The 16,374-nt window shown below is 51.2% G+C and overlaps 1 protein-coding gene across 1 annotated transcript in view; it reads right to left on the reverse strand.

Moving 5' to 3' along the window:
* Positions 1-3,317: 3,317 nt before the first annotated feature.
* Positions 3,318-16,374, reverse strand: part of RAB17 (RAB17, member RAS oncogene family) — a 27,159-nt gene continuing 14,102 nt past the window's right edge. The window contains exons 2-6 of the mRNA XM_004386463.2: positions 9,824-9,983; positions 8,258-8,409; positions 6,582-6,707; positions 3,704-3,797; positions 3,318-3,441 (exon numbers count right to left, since the gene is read on the reverse strand). Of these exons, the coding sequence (XP_004386520.1) occupies positions 3,326-3,441; positions 3,704-3,797; positions 6,582-6,707; positions 8,258-8,409; positions 9,824-9,980 (645 nt within the window). The 5' untranslated portion in view covers positions 9,981-9,983 and the 3' untranslated portion in view covers positions 3,318-3,325. The remainder of the gene's footprint in view (positions 3,442-3,703; positions 3,798-6,581; positions 6,708-8,257; positions 8,410-9,823; positions 9,984-16,374) is intronic.

Genomic DNA, 16,374 nt, shown 5'->3' on the forward strand with positions numbered 1-16,374 from the left:
ACGGGGCCCTCCACTTTGCCTGCGACTAGGCTTCCCTGGGGAGGTTGTAAAATCCCAACATCCAGGTCACCCTGCAGAGGGACTTCACCAGGGCCTCTGGAGGAAGGGGAAGCCTGTGCGCCCTGATGCTCCCAGGTGATTTCCACACCCCGCAGGCAAGGGGGGCTGTGGAGCAGAGGGGAGGGGCTACCACCATCCAGGAGACGGGGGCACGAGGGTGCGGGACCACAGCCACACTCCGTTCCATCTTGGAGGGGCCCTGGCAGTTTCCTGGTAGAATGAGTCTAATTCTGATGTCATTGTATATTTACATTTTTACATATTTAATACAATTTAATATAAACATGCTTTTAATGATAAATTGTAGCACGAGTGATAGCTAACCGGACAGTGGGGCGGAGGGTGCGAGGGGGAAACACGCAACCAGACCTGGGGCATCCCCCAAACAGCCCCATTTCCCCACTTCCTGTTTCGTCAATAGGCTCCTCAGAATCCCCTTTGGAAGCCTTGTATTTTGTTCTTCTATAAATACTCCCCTCCCCAGTTTGGGGGGATGTGGGAGACCTCCAGACCACACATTGTGGGTTCACTTCAGCGATGCAGGAGCGCCATCTGGTGGCCATGGGCAGCCCCAGCCTCCCTCCGGCTCCCGGTGGCCCTGCCTTAAGTGGGGCGGGGTTCCCGGCACTGCAGCGCCTGGTGGGGGCCCGGAGAGGGAGGTCACACAGGCCCCCCGGAGCCCCACTTCTCTTCCTAGGGAATAATACGACAGAACTGTCCGATCTTACTAGCCATCTAATCAAAACTGCAACTGACACCACAGTTAGCTGGCCGCTTTCACCTATGAAATTGTCCAAGGAAAAAAATCCCAGCATTCGCGAAAATGAAAGAAATGAGCTCTCTCCTAAGTGCTCATTTCCTTTAGTTTATCCTTTAGCTTTTCCTGAAGATCATGACCAGAAGGAGCGTCCGTCTAGTGGAGACCACATGAGAAGCTTTTTCTAGAATTGTTGCCAGCTGCGGATGAGTCAGCCCCCAACTCGTGGCAACCCCATGGTGCCCAGTCCTGTGCCATCAGCTTTGGATCAGAGTGCTGTGATCCAGAGGGTTTTCACTGGCTGATTTTTGGAAGCCGATTGCCAGGCCTTTCTTCCTAGTCTGTCTTAGCCTGGACGCTCCACTGAAACCTGTTCGACATCACAGCAACACACAAGCCTCCATCGACAAGTGGGTGGTGGCTGCGCCTGAAGTGCATTGGCTGAGAATCAAACCCAGGTCTCCCACATGGAAGGTGAGAATTCTACCACAGAGCCACCTCTGCCCCACTCTTTCCGAATAAGCACCAGGAAAGACTGAACCTGTCAGAGGAAACTGAGCTGCGTCCGCCCTATTCCCAGCACAGCAGCCGGATCAGTCAGGCAACACCAGACCATGGTGGCATCCCCAGTTAGGACAAGGCAAGGTGGGCTTATTACAGAGGAACTTGTGACAAAGGTATGACTGGGACGTAGGAGACAGGGAGGTGGGAGCCCAGGCTCGCAGTGATGGAGGAAGCCCATCTGCCCGGTGGCGGAGGAGAGCGAGCAGCTCCCAGGACCTGGACAACGTAGTCATCCTGTGCTGGCCTCGCCAAGAGGGGACCCAGCCAGTGCCTCACCTGTGTCCCCCTCTGGCTCCTGCCAGAGCTCCACAGCAGCTGCCACCACCTGAAGGCCAGAGCCCGGTGGTCCTGTCGATGTCCCCCAGGTGGAGAAGAATGGACGGGAGCGACCTGAAGCACCCCACAGAGCCTCCAGAGAAGCTGCATGTGCCTTTGGGTTCCGGGTTCCGGGCCAAAGGGGAGGCGCCTTCCCTTTTATACTTACGTTTATCCTTGTAGTTGACCGAGTTAAGCCACATTTCGCAGTAAATTGTAATGTTTCATTACTCACAAGCCCTGGTGGTGCCGTGGTTAGAGCTCAGGCTGCTAACCGAAAGGTTGGCAGATCGCATCCACCAGCCGCTCCTTGGAGGCCCTATGCGGCAGTTTTACTCTGTCCTGTAGGGTCACTAAGAGTCGGAATCCACTCGATGGCAACAGGTTTGCTTCTTTTTGGCATAGTCCCAGGGGCAAGGATGAAAACCAACCTCACCCAAATGTGGCCACATTTGAAATGCCTTCAACCTGTCATGTTAGGTGTCAAGAGAGACCCAAGAGAAAAATGTTCCTTGGGGGTGACCTCCCAGACAGTGACGAGCCCCTCTCAGTAAAGGCAGGCAGATGAGAGAGGAATACGTTAGTTCCTGGTGGTACAAACAGTTAATGGCTGCTAACCAGAAGGTTAGAGGTTCAAGTCCACCCAGAGGCACCTCAGAAGAAAGGCCTGGTGATCTACTTCTGAAAAATCAGCCACTGCAAACCCTATGGAGCACAGTTCTACTCTGACACACGTGGGGTCGCTGTGAGTCAGAGTCGATTCAGTGACATCTGGACCTGGTACCATCCACAGACGTGTCCTGCGGACCACTTAGCCACTGCCGACCGCGCGGGCCGCCTCCTTATGCATTTAACCTGAGCTCTCCTGGAACATGCGGGGAGTGGCCCATGATAACACAGTCAGGTCCCACCCGGCCCTGCAAACACACAGCCTTCCAGATTACAGAAAGGAGTTTAATTTTACACGCTGTACAGCTGACGCCTCAGGCAAGAAGTCTCAGACTCTCCAATGCCCCGGGGCACAAGCATGGCTTCCGGAAGTCAAAGCGGGGAGAAGAGGTGGGGGGCTGGCCCTCCCCGCTGCCCTCCATCAGACACCATCCTTCTTCCCCAGGGGGCTTCACTGAGATCCAAAGGCCTCAGACCCACCCCCGTGGTGCGTTTCCCTGGCCCCGCCACCCCCTCCTAAGCCCGGCCGCTGCTCCCCTGCCTCCCAGAAGCAGGTGGGTTTAGCCCCTGCCCAGCGCCGGGAGTGAGGCGCCTGTCCACCCACCACAACGACCAATGTCCTTTCCGGATTCTTGCTCCCCACCTCCGACCCTCTCATTCCTTGGCGTCCCAGGCCCAGGCAGCCGAGCAGGGCAGCGCCCGGGGGGCCAGGTGAGGCAGACAGCCCGGCCGGAGTCCGGGAATCAGCTGGGACTCTGCGAACACCCCATTTGACACAGATGCTCCCGCAACTTTGGGAAGCGGTTTGGCACGAACGCCAGCGTCTCTGGGACCTCCAGGCTCAGGACAATCCAGTGACAACAGCAAGTCAGACTCGAGGGCCACAGTCAGTACGGCTCCCTCTGAGGACTGGATGGGGACCTGTGTGCTGGGTGTTCCCCACAGCCCTCCTGGCTGCTTCTAGCGGGCGCAGCATTTGGCCTGCCTGCCTGGGTGGGGGGCCTGGTTCAGAGTCAGCCGGGGGTCCCCCCTCTGCGTTGGGTCCACCCTCTCTTCTCTTTGCAGTAGCTCTTGGGCTATAAAAGGGCAGAGGGGGAAAGGGTTAGGTGGGGAGGGCAGTCCCCAGCCCGGCACGCACCCGGCAGCCCACGGCAGCCCTGGGGACACCCCCTCCCCAGCCTTGACCCGGAGCCGTCAAACAAGGTCTCCGTGCCTCTCCTGCTCACCTTTTCACCCTTAGAGTCTATTGGTCCCAGGACAGCAGAAAAGACCCCGCGAAGGCCAGGGGATGCGCCTGCCACCCCTCTCCCTTGCCGACCCCTCCGGCCCCTCACTCACCCACAGCGTCGAAGATCTCAGTCACCTGGTGGTTCAGCTTGGCCGAGGCTTCCATAAAGAGCAGCTTTTTGCTCTCGGCAAACTCCTTCCCCTCCTGCGAAACAGCCACGGAAGCACAGGTTACTGACAGAAGAGCGTTTCCCGAGAACACTCGCTGCCTTCTGTAACGGATCCAGTGGTGTCCCCCAAAGAGGTGTCTGGGGGATGTTTGAAGATGTCACTTGGGCACGCGAGGCCATGCTGCAGGAGGCTGGGTCCTAACCCCACCCGAGTGTGTCCTTGTAGAAGAGGAGAGACGCAGAGAGGAGACGGGGCATGAAGGTGAGCCTGACACATCTGTAGAGTGAAGGCTAGCGTGTCCCAGTGTGATATTGGACCAAGACACCAAGAACTGAGGAAGCGTGAGGAGGGAAGGGAGAGAGGCTCTGTCTGCTCAGGCGTCCCCTCAACCCTTCCCCCTGGGAACCCTCCCTGCTGTGACACATGGGACATGGGCAGGTGGAGGGCCCCAGGAGTCCCCCGTCTTCACTGGAAGGCATGGGTCATGCCCAGAGGAGGTCTGAATGAGGAATTGGCCATGCCCAGGCTTCACCCCTTTGGGGTCCCCTTCCCTGTACCCACAGTGCTGGTCGCCAGTTCCTTAGTCTTTCCTGCTTTACAGCCAGTTCCCCCAAACAGAGGCCCCTACACCTTCCCTCTCTTCTCGCCTGCCAACTGGCCCCTGGCCCCCGTGTTAACTATGCCCGCCTGGCCTCTCCTCCCCCAGGTGGCAGCTGTCAGGACCACAGCTCCGTAGGCCAGCAGGCTCCAAACCCACTTCCTCCCAACGGACCGCCATCTGCAATGCCAGCTCCAATGGTCCCACCAGCACCCTGCAGGCCTCTCACGATGCTATTTCCCTTTATTCCCCAGATTCCTCTGACTTCTTCCTCACCTCCCCTCTGTCTGCCTTCTCCAGTCCAAGGAAGCCAGGCGGCCCTCTCCTTGGAGGCGAGCCCCTCCCCACGCCCTGCAGCTGTGGTCCCTCTGGGGTCTGCCTGCTGTGCACAGGGTCTCCCATGCACCCCCTTCTGCACTGCTCATGAGGCCCTTGCCTGGGACGCAGAGGGAAGGGGGAGGCGATTGAAGACAGACAACAACAAAGAACGGGGGACAGCCCCACCACTGAGGGCGAGGCGCCGTTCATGTGGGGGAGGGCAAATCTTTAGGGAGTCCCTCCTGGTTACTGAGGGGAAGGGGAAACTACAGACAAACTGGATCACCATAAAGGGAAATAGACTTCCAGAGGGCGGGCGTGCCCCCGGAGCAGCTGCGAGGCACGCCCGGTGGGGCTGGCAGGCAGGTGGCGATGCACGTTGGGGCTGGGGAGGAGAAGGGCCACCTGGGTGGCAGGTGGGGAGCTTGGCTGCACCCTTGAGAGAGACTTGGAGGTCTGGGCCAGGCCAGGGGAGAAGACGCAAACACCCACCAGTCCCCAGGTAAGCTGCTGGGCTCCGGTACTACCTGAGTTGCGGCCACTATTCATTCACATTTTAAAGGGCAAGGTGAGCCAGTATGGCTGGGAGACTTGGTGACCTCACGTAGCATATATCTACCCTTTAAACCCATTGCCGTCGAGTCGATTCTGACTCATAGTGGCCCCGTAGGACAGAGTAGAACTGCCCCATAAGGGCTTCCAAGGAGCACCTGGTGGATTTGAACTGCTGACCTTTTGGTTAGCAGCCATAGCTCTTAACCACTGTGCCACCAGGGTTTCCACAGCACGTATCTAGGTGACATAAAGGATCCCCTTTGCCCCTCCAGATTGGGGGTTCCAGGTGAGGTCATGTGAAGGGTTTGTCCTCAGGTCTAATGGGCCCAGGCGACTCCACCGTCATCTCGCCCGGGAGGAATGAGTACCCCAGTACACAGAACTTGGCTTCTAAATTCATTCTCCAATGAGAGAGCTCCTTGAGGAAAATGGCAGAGAAAGTGCCAAATGGGCCTGGAGCATCTTCGGATGTGCTCTAACAGTGACATGGAGCCAGCTCGAAGGCGCCCCCACTGGCCACATCTAGGACCAAGTTTTCCTGAAGCAGGGAAAGAACATGATGGGAACTCTGGTGCAGCGTGGACCAGATCTGCAGAGCAGCTCGTCTATGGAGCAATGTACGCACTTTCCTGACAGCGATCACTGTCCTGTGCTTAGGTGAGAGGTTAGCAGTGGGGAAGCTTGAGAAGGATGTTTTGGGGTACTATTCTGGCAACATTCTTTTAATTCTGAAATTATTGTAAAATGAAAAATCAAAAATATTTTAAAACCTCCTGCCTGCAGCTCAGCTTCACCTCTGCCCTAGGTGAAGCCACCTGCTTGACTCCCCGGTGTGGTGCTGTGGTCTGCCTGCTCCCCACCACCGAGGTGGGCCATTCTTGGTGGGGAACTCCCAATGAGGAAGGAAGGCAGGGTCGGGGGGGGGCCTGTGGGGGAAGTGGGAGCCACTGGTAATCAGGATGATCTACAGCCCAGGCCCCTGGTGGCCACTTCCGTGGGGTCTAAGCCACAAGGACTTCCTGCCTCAGGCAGCCGGACCCAGGCAGAACCGTTGGGAAAGCAGAGGCAGGAGATTCCACCCCCTGAGGCCGGTCACCTCGCGCTGGCTGGGGTGTCTGCCCCCCAGTGTCCTCTAGCCCAGCCTCTTGTCCCTCCATCCCATCCTACACTACGTGTGTCTGTGTGTGTGCATGCGTGTGTGCGAGTGTATATGTGTGCGTGTGTGAACGTGCCTGCATGTGCCTGCGTGCACCCACGTGTGTAGCTCTCAACAAGTCCTTAGCCAAGGATGGAGGAGTTTTTGCTTTCTTCTGATGGGACGTAGTGACGGGGCCTCCCGAGACGCACCTCAAAGGTCACCTCGCGCGCCTCACTGAGGTCCGTCTTGTTGCCGACCAGCATCACCACGACTTCCCCTGGCAGGAACTCGCTCTCCAGGTCCTTCAGCCAGTGTCGAGCCCTGAGGAAGGAATCCTGCGAAAAGGTTTTTTACATGTCAGATGGACACTTACGGATGGTCTTCACGAGCTATTCTAGGAAAGAAAGAAGAAGCGCGCCCGTCACATCGTGTAAGCTGTCGTTATCCAGTTGTGACAACCCCGTCTTCTGCGGACGGGTGACCAGGCCTTTCTCTGGCTGTGTGTGGTCTGTGCAGGCGGCCAGCAAGCTGCTGGGACACAGGTCAGCTCCTCACACCCACCCTTCCCCTCCTCACAGGGCCCGGAGACCAAGGCCCCAGGTATTTTGGGTCAGGCCTCAAGCCCCAAGGGCCCGCACCCCTGGATGCCCTTGAAGGACCCCTTTGTGCAGGAGAGTTTGGGGGTGGCTATCACCCCAAACCCTGATCCTAACTGCAGTGCCCCATGAAGCAGACAACAGGCTCCTTCCCTCGCCCCAGTAGCCCCTGTCTCCACCCTGACCAAGTCAGCCCCTGCTCACAGCTCCCCCACCCGTGACTCCGCTGCGGAACTGCTCGCCCCCCAAATCCTGCCCTGTGCACTACGGCCTCGAGGCCTTTAGCATGCTCTTCCCTCATGCTAGAACTTCTCCCCCCTTCCTGCTCACGTGCCACATTGCCCCCTCCCTGCCCCGCCCACCCCCAACGTGGCTAGTCCCTATTTCCCTGCCGGAAGCCCTCCCTGACCCCTGCTGGGACCGGTGCCCCTCTGAGGTGCCCCCACAGAGCCTGGCCTGCCTTATCATGCACCTGTTTACTTGTATTTAGGAGTCCCTGGGTGGTGCAAGGAAACCCTGGTGGTGCAGTGGTTAAGAGCTACGGCTGCTAACCAAAAGTTCAGCAGTTCAAATCCACCAGCCACTCCTTGGAAACCCTGTGGGGCAGCTCTACTCTGTCCTGTAGGGTCGCTATGAGTCGGAATCCACTCAACGGCGGCAGGGTTCGGCTTTTTGTTTTTGTTTTTTTGGGTGGTGCAAATGGTTAATGCACTCAGCTGCTAACCAAGAGGTTGGAGGTTCAAGTCCACCCAGAAGCACCTCGGAAGAAAGGCCTGGCAATCAACTGAAAAATCAGCCGTCGAAAACCCTGTGGAGCACAGTTCTACTCTGACACACATAGGGGTGCCATGAGTCGGAGTCAACTCAACAGCACCTGGTTGGTGACTTCTACCTGGACGACACCCTGTGCAGACAGAGGCTGTGTCTGTCCCAAGTCTGTGATATCCTCCTCGCCAACTCAGCGGGCACCCAGGGAACAACGAGTAATGCCAAGAGTGCTGTGTGCGGGTGTTCTGGGGACTGTGAAGGGACATAAACCCAACCAAGCAGGAGGGCTTCCTGGAGGAGGTGACCGACTTACACTGACGTGTTCTCTGTTGGTTGATGTAACTTTACTACAAAGCACCAGCACTGGAACATCTTGGCATGGTTGAAAGGATATGGGAGCCAGCTTAAAGGAGCCCCCACTGGCCAAATCTAGGACTGGGGCACAGGCTCTGATATAACTCCTTCAGGATACAGCTGCGCCGTGCCTGCAACGCAGAGGGAAGAGGCCGTGGCGTGCTCACCTTGCTGGTGATGTCATACACCAGCAGCGCGGCGTTGGCACCCCGGAAGTAGAGGTGGCAGACGCTGTGGTACTTCTCCTGGCCGGCCGTGTCCCAGATCTCAAACTTGAGGGAGGCGGACTCCATGTGCACCACCTTCGTGAAGAAGGCGCCTGAAACAAGGGAGCTTCATTTAGATGTTTTCATCCACGGCTTGGACCGGACGACCTCGAGCTGTTTGTCGCTGTCCCCTTTCGCGTAAAGCCCAGTGGGTCTGGGACTGATTCTGGCTTCCACGAGCACATCTGCACATAAGCACTGGGTGTCATCATCTCCCCAAAAGACATCACAGAGAAAGTTTGCAGCACAGAGAAAGAAGCCGGGCGCCAATCCCCCACCCCCGCACCCCTGGGGTACTCCTCAGGAGCCGCCTCCGAGAAGATGGATAGGCCTCCAGAGGACTGGTGCTTGCCCTCATGTCTGCCCCACAGATGATGTGTTCCGGGGCACAGGGCCTGCCTGCTCACCTGCCTGTAGGATCCTGCACCCCTGGTACAGGTGAGGGGTCCGCGCTCAGCAAATACCGGCTGAATGAGTGAATAAGTGAGTGAATGAGTGAATGAATGGATTCAGAGACACCGACAGCTTATTAGTGCAGAGTCAGAATCTGACACCAAAGCGCTGAGTCCACACGTGGAGACCCCGCCACCACCACTGCCCCCGCCCCCGGGGGGGATCAGCACAAAGAACTCCTTTGGTTTCCTGTTTTAGGTGGGGCCGTGGGTTTTCTTTGCCCAGGCAGGATGTGCTCAGCAGACGTCCAAAGAGGTTTACGTTAAGTTGCAGCCTTCCTGAGAAGCGCAGTGAGAGGGTCTTCCCTCCCTGGCATCCCTTCCTACGCACGCCCACTCCGATCCAGGCTCCGCTGGGGAGCCATGTGCAGGCAAAAGGGGGATTGTCTTTAGGGAATGTGTTAGCAGAAAGGCGCCCTGGGTGAAGGGCCAACTCGTCTGGGCATCCACGTGGGTGGCAGAGCCTGGCTAGGCCATCTGGACCCCTCCCTTCACCCCCAGACCTGCTCACACACCCACGCCTTTGGAGTCTCCACCCCCTGCGGACGCCGGCTGAGAGAAGCCTGAGCTGAAAGGAAGGGCGCTGGCATGTTCTGCTGGATCCTGCACGCCTGACTGTGATGGACTTCATCACTGTCCACGCCTCAACCACGTGCTGGGCGCAGCTGAGGGTCCAGGTGCAAACGCCAAGCGTGGGAAATCCCGAGGAGGGTCTCCATCAGCCCCCACCCGGGGAATCAGCAGCTCTGGCTCCTTTACTGAAACCAAAACCGTTTACCATCAAGTTGACTCTGACTCATGGTGACCCCTGTGTGTCAGAGTAGAACTGTGCTCCACAGGGTTTCCAATGGCTGACATGTTGGAAGTACATTGCCAGACCTTTCTTCCGAGGCACCTCTGGGTGGGCTCAAACCTCCAACTTTTCCACTAGTAGCTCAGCGCTTAACCATTTGTGCCACCCAGGGACTCTGCCGCTAGAGACTGACAGAGGGCCCTCTGTCCGTCCGCCACTTACATCCCACAGTGGGCAGGATGCTCTTGAAGTCGTTCTTGACGTACCGGAGAGCCAGGCTGGACTTGCCCACAGAGCCACTTCCCAGGAGAACCAGCTTGAAGACGCGGGGTGGGCTCAAGCTGGCCCCAGGTTGCGGGGTCCTGTCTGCCTGTGCCATGCCCTGCAAAGAGACACACGTTTGAAGTGGGGTGATGACCTGGGGCCAATAAGCTCAGTGAGTCCAATCTACCTGGGAGCTGTCTGCACTGATTTAGGCAGACGGCTTGGAACCAAGCTGCAAGCAGCAGGTGACAATGGGGTGCACACCCCTGCTCACCCTGCACCCCATCTCGCCATCTGTACCTGGGGTGGACTAATGCCTAACGCCTGTGGTGTAGGTCTGCGTGAGGAACACAGGAAGCTCAGCCTATAAAGTGTGGTACATCATAAACAGCTGCAGAGCCTGATTAAGAATGATTACACCATCAGTTATCACCCACCACCCATCCGGCAGTTTGTAGTACTGTGGGGACTTGCATGTTGCTATGATGCTGGAAGCTATGCCAACAGTATTTCAAATGCCAGTGATCCTTCACTCATGGTGGACAGGTTTCAGCAGAGCTTCCAGACTAAGACAGACTAGGAAGAAAGACCTGGAGATCTACTTCCACAAATTATTGTTATTGGTAGGTGCCATCGGTCAGTTCTGATTCCTGGCGACCCTATATGCAATGGAACGAAACACTGCCTGGTCCTGCTCCATCCTCACAATCATTGTTATGCTTGAGCCCATTGTTGCAGCCACTGTGTCAATCCATCTCCTTGACGGTCTTCCTCTTCTTCGCTGACCCTCTACTTTACCAAGCATGATGTCCTTCTCCAGGGACTGGTCCCTCCTGTTAACATGTCCAAAGTACCTGAGACAAAATCTTTCCATCCTTGCTTCTAAGGAGCACTCTGGCTGTACTTCTTCCAAGACAGATTTGTTCCTTCTTCTGGCAGTCCGTGGTATATTCTATATTCTTCACCAGCACCGTAATTCAAAGGCATCAATTCTTCTTTGGTCTTCCTCATTCATTGTTCAGCTTTTGCATACCTATGAGGTGACTGAAAATACCATGGCTTGAGTCAGGCACACCTTAGTCCTTAAAGTGACATCTTTGCTTTTTAACACTTTAAAGAGGTCTTTTGCAGCAGATTTGCCCAATGCAATACGTTGTTTGATTTCTTGACTGCTGCTTCAATGAGCATTGGTTGTGGATCTAAGTAAAATGAAATCCTTGACAACTTCAATATTTTCTCTGTTTATCATGGTGTTGCTTATTGGTCCAGTTGTGAGGATTTTTGTTTTCTTTATGTTGAGGTGTAATCCATATGGAAGGCTGTGGCCTTTGATCTTCATCAGTAAGAGCTTCAAGTCCTCTTTGCTTTCAGCAAGCAAGTCGGTGTAATTTGCATATCGAAGGTTGTTAATAAGTCTTCCTCCAATCCTTACACCCTGCTCGTCTTCATACAGTCCAACTTCTCGGATTATTTTGCTCAACATACGGATTGAATAAGTATGGTGAAAGGATACAACCCCGAAGCATAACTTTCCTGATTTTAAACCATGCAGTATTCCATTGTTCTGTTCAAACAACTGCCTCTTGGTCTATGTACTGGTTCCTCATGAGTACTATTAAGTGTTCTGGAATTCCCATTCTTCATAATGTTACCCATAATTTGTTATGATCCACACAGTCAAATGCCTCTGCATAGTCAATAAAATACAGGTCAACATCTTTCTGGTATCCCTGCTTTTAGCCAAGATCCATCTGACATCAGCAATGATGTCTCTCATTCCACATCCTCTTCTGAATCTGGCTTGAATTTCTGGCAGGTCCCTGTTGATGTACTGCTGCAACTTCTTTTGAATTATCTTCAGCAAAACTTTACTTGGATGTGATATTGATATTGCTCGATATTTTCTGCATTCTGTTGGATCTCCTTTCTTTGTAATGGGCACAGATATGGATCTTTCAGTCGGTTGGCCAAGCAGCGTGTTCCAAATTTCTTAGCATAGACAAGGGAGCACTTCCAGTGTTGCACCCATTTGTTGAAACATCTTCGTTGATACTCCATCAATTCCTGGTATCTTGATTTTCACTAATGCCTTCAGTGCAGCTTGGACTTCTTTCCACCAAGTGGCCAATGAAAATCCTGTAAATCACAACAGAACGTTGTCCAACTTTCTTGCTTTGGATACTTCAATCAGGAGGCATCAATCACTGGTGGAGGCTATCTTGTGTGGTGAAGTAGAGGGCCAGCGAGGGCGAGGGAGACCCTTGGTCAGAAGGATTGGCACAGTGGCCACAATGAAGGACTTGAACATGCCAGCTATCATGAGGATGATGCAGGACCTGGCAGCGTTTCATTCTGCTGTACATGGGCTCGCCACGAGTCAGAGTTGACTCGACAGCAGCTAACAGCAACAACAGTTGTCATATGTCTTACTGTCTTCATTCTATCACTTCTCACTTCTTAAAAATGTGTGACTTATTCCTAAAAGTATCCGAAACACCCAAGAGGTAAACTGCTCTCTGAGTTGTTGGTTCATGGATTAAAGCTAGTGCTTCAAATAAAAGGTCTAAAAATAAAAGTTGGGGTTTCAGGGATCTCAAAATATTGTAGACTTTCTCCTTGGATCCAAAGCCTCAGAAGCCACAGCACTGGAGAAAACAGATCTGTGGCCAAAATAAATTTGGGAGACCATGCATTGTTTTTATTATAGGAAATTTCACACACATACCACGAGGGAGAGAGAACAGTCCAATGGACCTCTGTGTACCCATAGCCCACCTCCACAGCTCACACCGTGCAGCCCATCTTGTTTCACCCACAGCCTGACACCAGATTTTTTTTCATGATTTTCTTTCTTTATTTATTTATTATCGTATTTTAGATGAGGGTTTACAGAGCAAATTAGTCTCTCATTAAACAATTAATACACATATTGTTTTGTGACATTGGTTGCCAACCCCACAACATGTCAACACTCTTCCCTTCTCGACCTTGGGTTCCCCGTTACCAGCTTTCCTGTCTCCTCCTGCCTTCTTGTCCTTGCCCCTGGGCTTGTAAGCCCATTTAGTCTTATTTTCTTTTATGGGCCTCTCTAATCTTTGGCTGAAGAGTGACCTTCAGGAGTGACTTCAGTACTGAGTTAAAAGGGAGTCCGGGGCCCATACTCTTGGGGTTTCTCCAGTCTCTGTCAGACCAGTAAGTCTGGTCTTTTTTTGTGAGTTAGAATTTTGTTCTACATTTTTCTCCAGCTCTGTCCAGGACCCTCTACTGTGATCCCTGTCAGAGCTGTCAGTGGTGGTAGCTGGGCACCATCTAGTTGTGCTGGACTCAGTCTAGTGGAGGCCGTGGTACTTGTGGTCCATCAGTCCTTCGGACTCATCTTTTCCTCCTGTCTTTGGTTTTCTTCATTCTCTTGCTCCAGACGGGGTTAGACCAGTGGAGTATCTTAGATGGCCACTCATGAGCTTTTAAGATCCCAGAAGCTACTCACAAAAGTAAGATGTAGGACATTTTCTTTATAAACTATGTTATGCCAATTGAGCTAGATGGTCCCCAAGACCATGGACCCCGTAGCTCTCAGACCAGTAATTCGGTCCCTCAGAGAGGTTGGATGTGTCTCTGGAGCTTCCATGACATTGCCTTGGTCTAGTTGTGCTGACTTCCTTGGTATTGTGTACCATCTTACCCTTCACCAAAGTTACCACTTATCTATCATCTACTTAGTGTTTTCCCCTCTCCTCCCCTCTCCTTCCCTCCCTCATAACCATCAAAGATGGCTTCTTCTTGTGTGTAAACCTTTCTACGAGGTTTTTATAATAGTGGTCTCATACAGTATTTGTCCTTCTGTGATTGACTTATTTCACTCCGCATAATGCCCTCCAGATTCGTCCATGTTGTGAGATGCTTCACAGATTCATCAATGTTCTTTATTGTTGCGTAGCACTCCATCGTGTGTATATACCATAGTTTGTTTATCCACTCATCTGTTGATGGGAATGGGAATCTAGGTTGTTTCCATCTTTTTGCTATTGTGAACAATGCTGCAACGAACATGCGTGTGCATATGTCTATTCATGTGACGGCTCTTATTTCTCTAGGATATATTCCTAGGAGTGGGATTGCCGGATCATGTGGTATTTTTATTTCTAGCTTTCTAAGGAAGTGCCATACAGTTTTCCAGAATGGTTGTACCATTTTGCATCCCCACCAGCAGTGCATAAGAGTTCCAATCTCCCCACAGCCTCTCCAACATTTGTTTTTTCTGTTTTTTGATTCGTACCAGTAATGCCAGGGCAAGATGGTATCTCATTGTGGTTTTGATTTGCATTTCTCTAATGGCTAGTGATTGTGAGCATTTCCTCATGTGTCTGTTAGCCACTTGAATGTCTTCTTTGATGAAGTGTCTGTTCATTTCCTTTGCCTGTTTTTAATTGGCTTATTTATCTTTTTGTTGTAGAGGTGTTGGATTTTCCTGTAGATTTCAGAGATTAGAACTTCGTCGGATTTGTCATAGCCAAAAGTTGTTTCCCTGTCTGTAGGTTCTCTTTTCACTCTTCTGATGAAGTCTTTTGATGAGAATAAGTGTTTAATTTTTAGAAGATCCCAGTTTTCTAGCCTATCTTCTGGTGTTTGTGCATTGTTAGTTATGATTTGTATCCTTTTTATGCCATGTATTAGGGCCTCTATCACTGACCCTATTTTTTCTTCTATGATCTTTATTATTTTCTGTTTTATGTTTAGGTTTTGATCCATTTTGAATTAGTTTTTGGGTGTGGTGAGAGGTGTGGGTCCTGCTTTATTTTTTTGTAGATGGACATCCAGTTTTGACAGCATCATTTGTTAAAAAGACTGTCTTTTCCTTATTTGATGGACTTTGGGCCCTTGTGGAGATCAGGTGACTGTAGGTGGATAGATTTACATCTGGGTTCCCAATTCTGTTCCATTGGTCAATGTGTCTTCATTGTACCAGTACCAGGCTGTTTTGACTACGGTAGCTGTAGTTTCTGAGGTCAGGTAGTGTGAGTCTTCCTTCTTTATTCTTCCTATCTGGGGCCTCTTCCCTTTCTGTATAAAGTTAACGATTAATTTTTCCATCTCTTTAAAGAATGCTGTTGGTATTTGGATCAGGCTTGTGTTGTATTTGTAGATTGCTTTGGGTGGCATTGACATTTTCACAATGTTGAGTCTACCTATCCATGATCATGGTATGTTTTTCCATTTATGCAGGTCTCTTTTGGTTTCCTGCAGTAGTGTTTTGTAGTTTTCTTGGTATAGGCCTTTTACATCCCTGGTTAGATTTATTCCTTAGTGTTTTATTTTTTTAGAGGCTGTTATAAATGGTATTGTTTTCCTGATTTCCTTTTTGTCTTTCTCTTTATTGGTGTATAGGAATCCAACTGATTTTTGTATGTTTATCTTGTATCCTTCTACTCTGCTGAATCTTTCTATTAGTTCCGGTAGTTTTCTTGTGGAGTCTTTCTGGTTTTCTATATATTGTATCATACCATCTGCAGTTTTACTTCTTCGTTACCCATTTGGATGCCCTTTATTTCTTTTTCTTGCCTTATTGCTCTAGCTAGCACTTCCAGCACGATGTTAAATAGGAGTGGTGATAAAGGGCAGCCTTCTCTTTTTCCTGTTCTCAAGGGGAATGTTTTCAGCCTCTCTCCTTTGACAATGATGTTGGCTGTTGGTTTTGTGTAGATGTACCTTATTATATTGGGGAATTTCCCATCTATACCTATTCTATTGAGACTTTTTATCAGGAATGGGTGTTGGGCTTTGTCAAATGCATTTTCTGTGTCAATTGAGATGATCGTGTGATTCTTTTATTTCATTTATGTGGTTGATTGCATTGATTGATTTTCCAATATTGAACCATCCTTGCATACCTGGTATAAATCCCACTTGGTCATGGTGTATTATTTTTTTGATATGATGCTGAATTCCATTGAATAGAATTTTTGCATCTGTGTTCATGAGAGATATTGGTCTGTAATTTTCTTTTTTGTGGTGTCTTTGCCTGGTTTTGGTATTAGGGTTATGCTGGCTTCATAGAATAAATTCAGAAGAATCTCTTCCTTTTCTGTGTTCTGAAATAGTTTGAGTAGTACTGGTGTAAGCTCTTCTCTGAATGTTTGGAAGAATTCTCCAGTGAAGACTTCTGGGCCAGGGCTTTTGTTGTTGTTGTTGTTGGGAGTTTTTTCAATCTCATCTGTTGTTATAGGTCTGTTCAGATATTTAACTTTAGTTTGTGTTAGTTTGGGTAGGTAGTGTGTTTCTAGAAATTTGTCCATTTCCTCTAGGTTTTCATATTTGTTGGAGTATAGTTTTTCAGAGTACTCTGTTATGATCCTTTTTATTTCAGTTGGGTCTGTTGTAATGTCCCCCATTTCATTTCTTATTTGGGTTATTTGTATCCTCTCCTGTTTTTCTTTTGTCAGTTTTGCCAATGCTTTGTTAATTTTGTTGATCCTTTCAAAGAATCAACTTTTGATTTTGGTTTTGTTTTT

Source organism: Trichechus manatus, unplaced genomic scaffold (genome assembly GCF_000243295.1).
Source record: "Trichechus manatus latirostris isolate Lorelei unplaced genomic scaffold, TriManLat1.0 scaffold00165, whole genome shotgun sequence".
Taxonomy (NCBI): domain Eukaryota; kingdom Metazoa; phylum Chordata; class Mammalia; order Sirenia; family Trichechidae; genus Trichechus; species Trichechus manatus.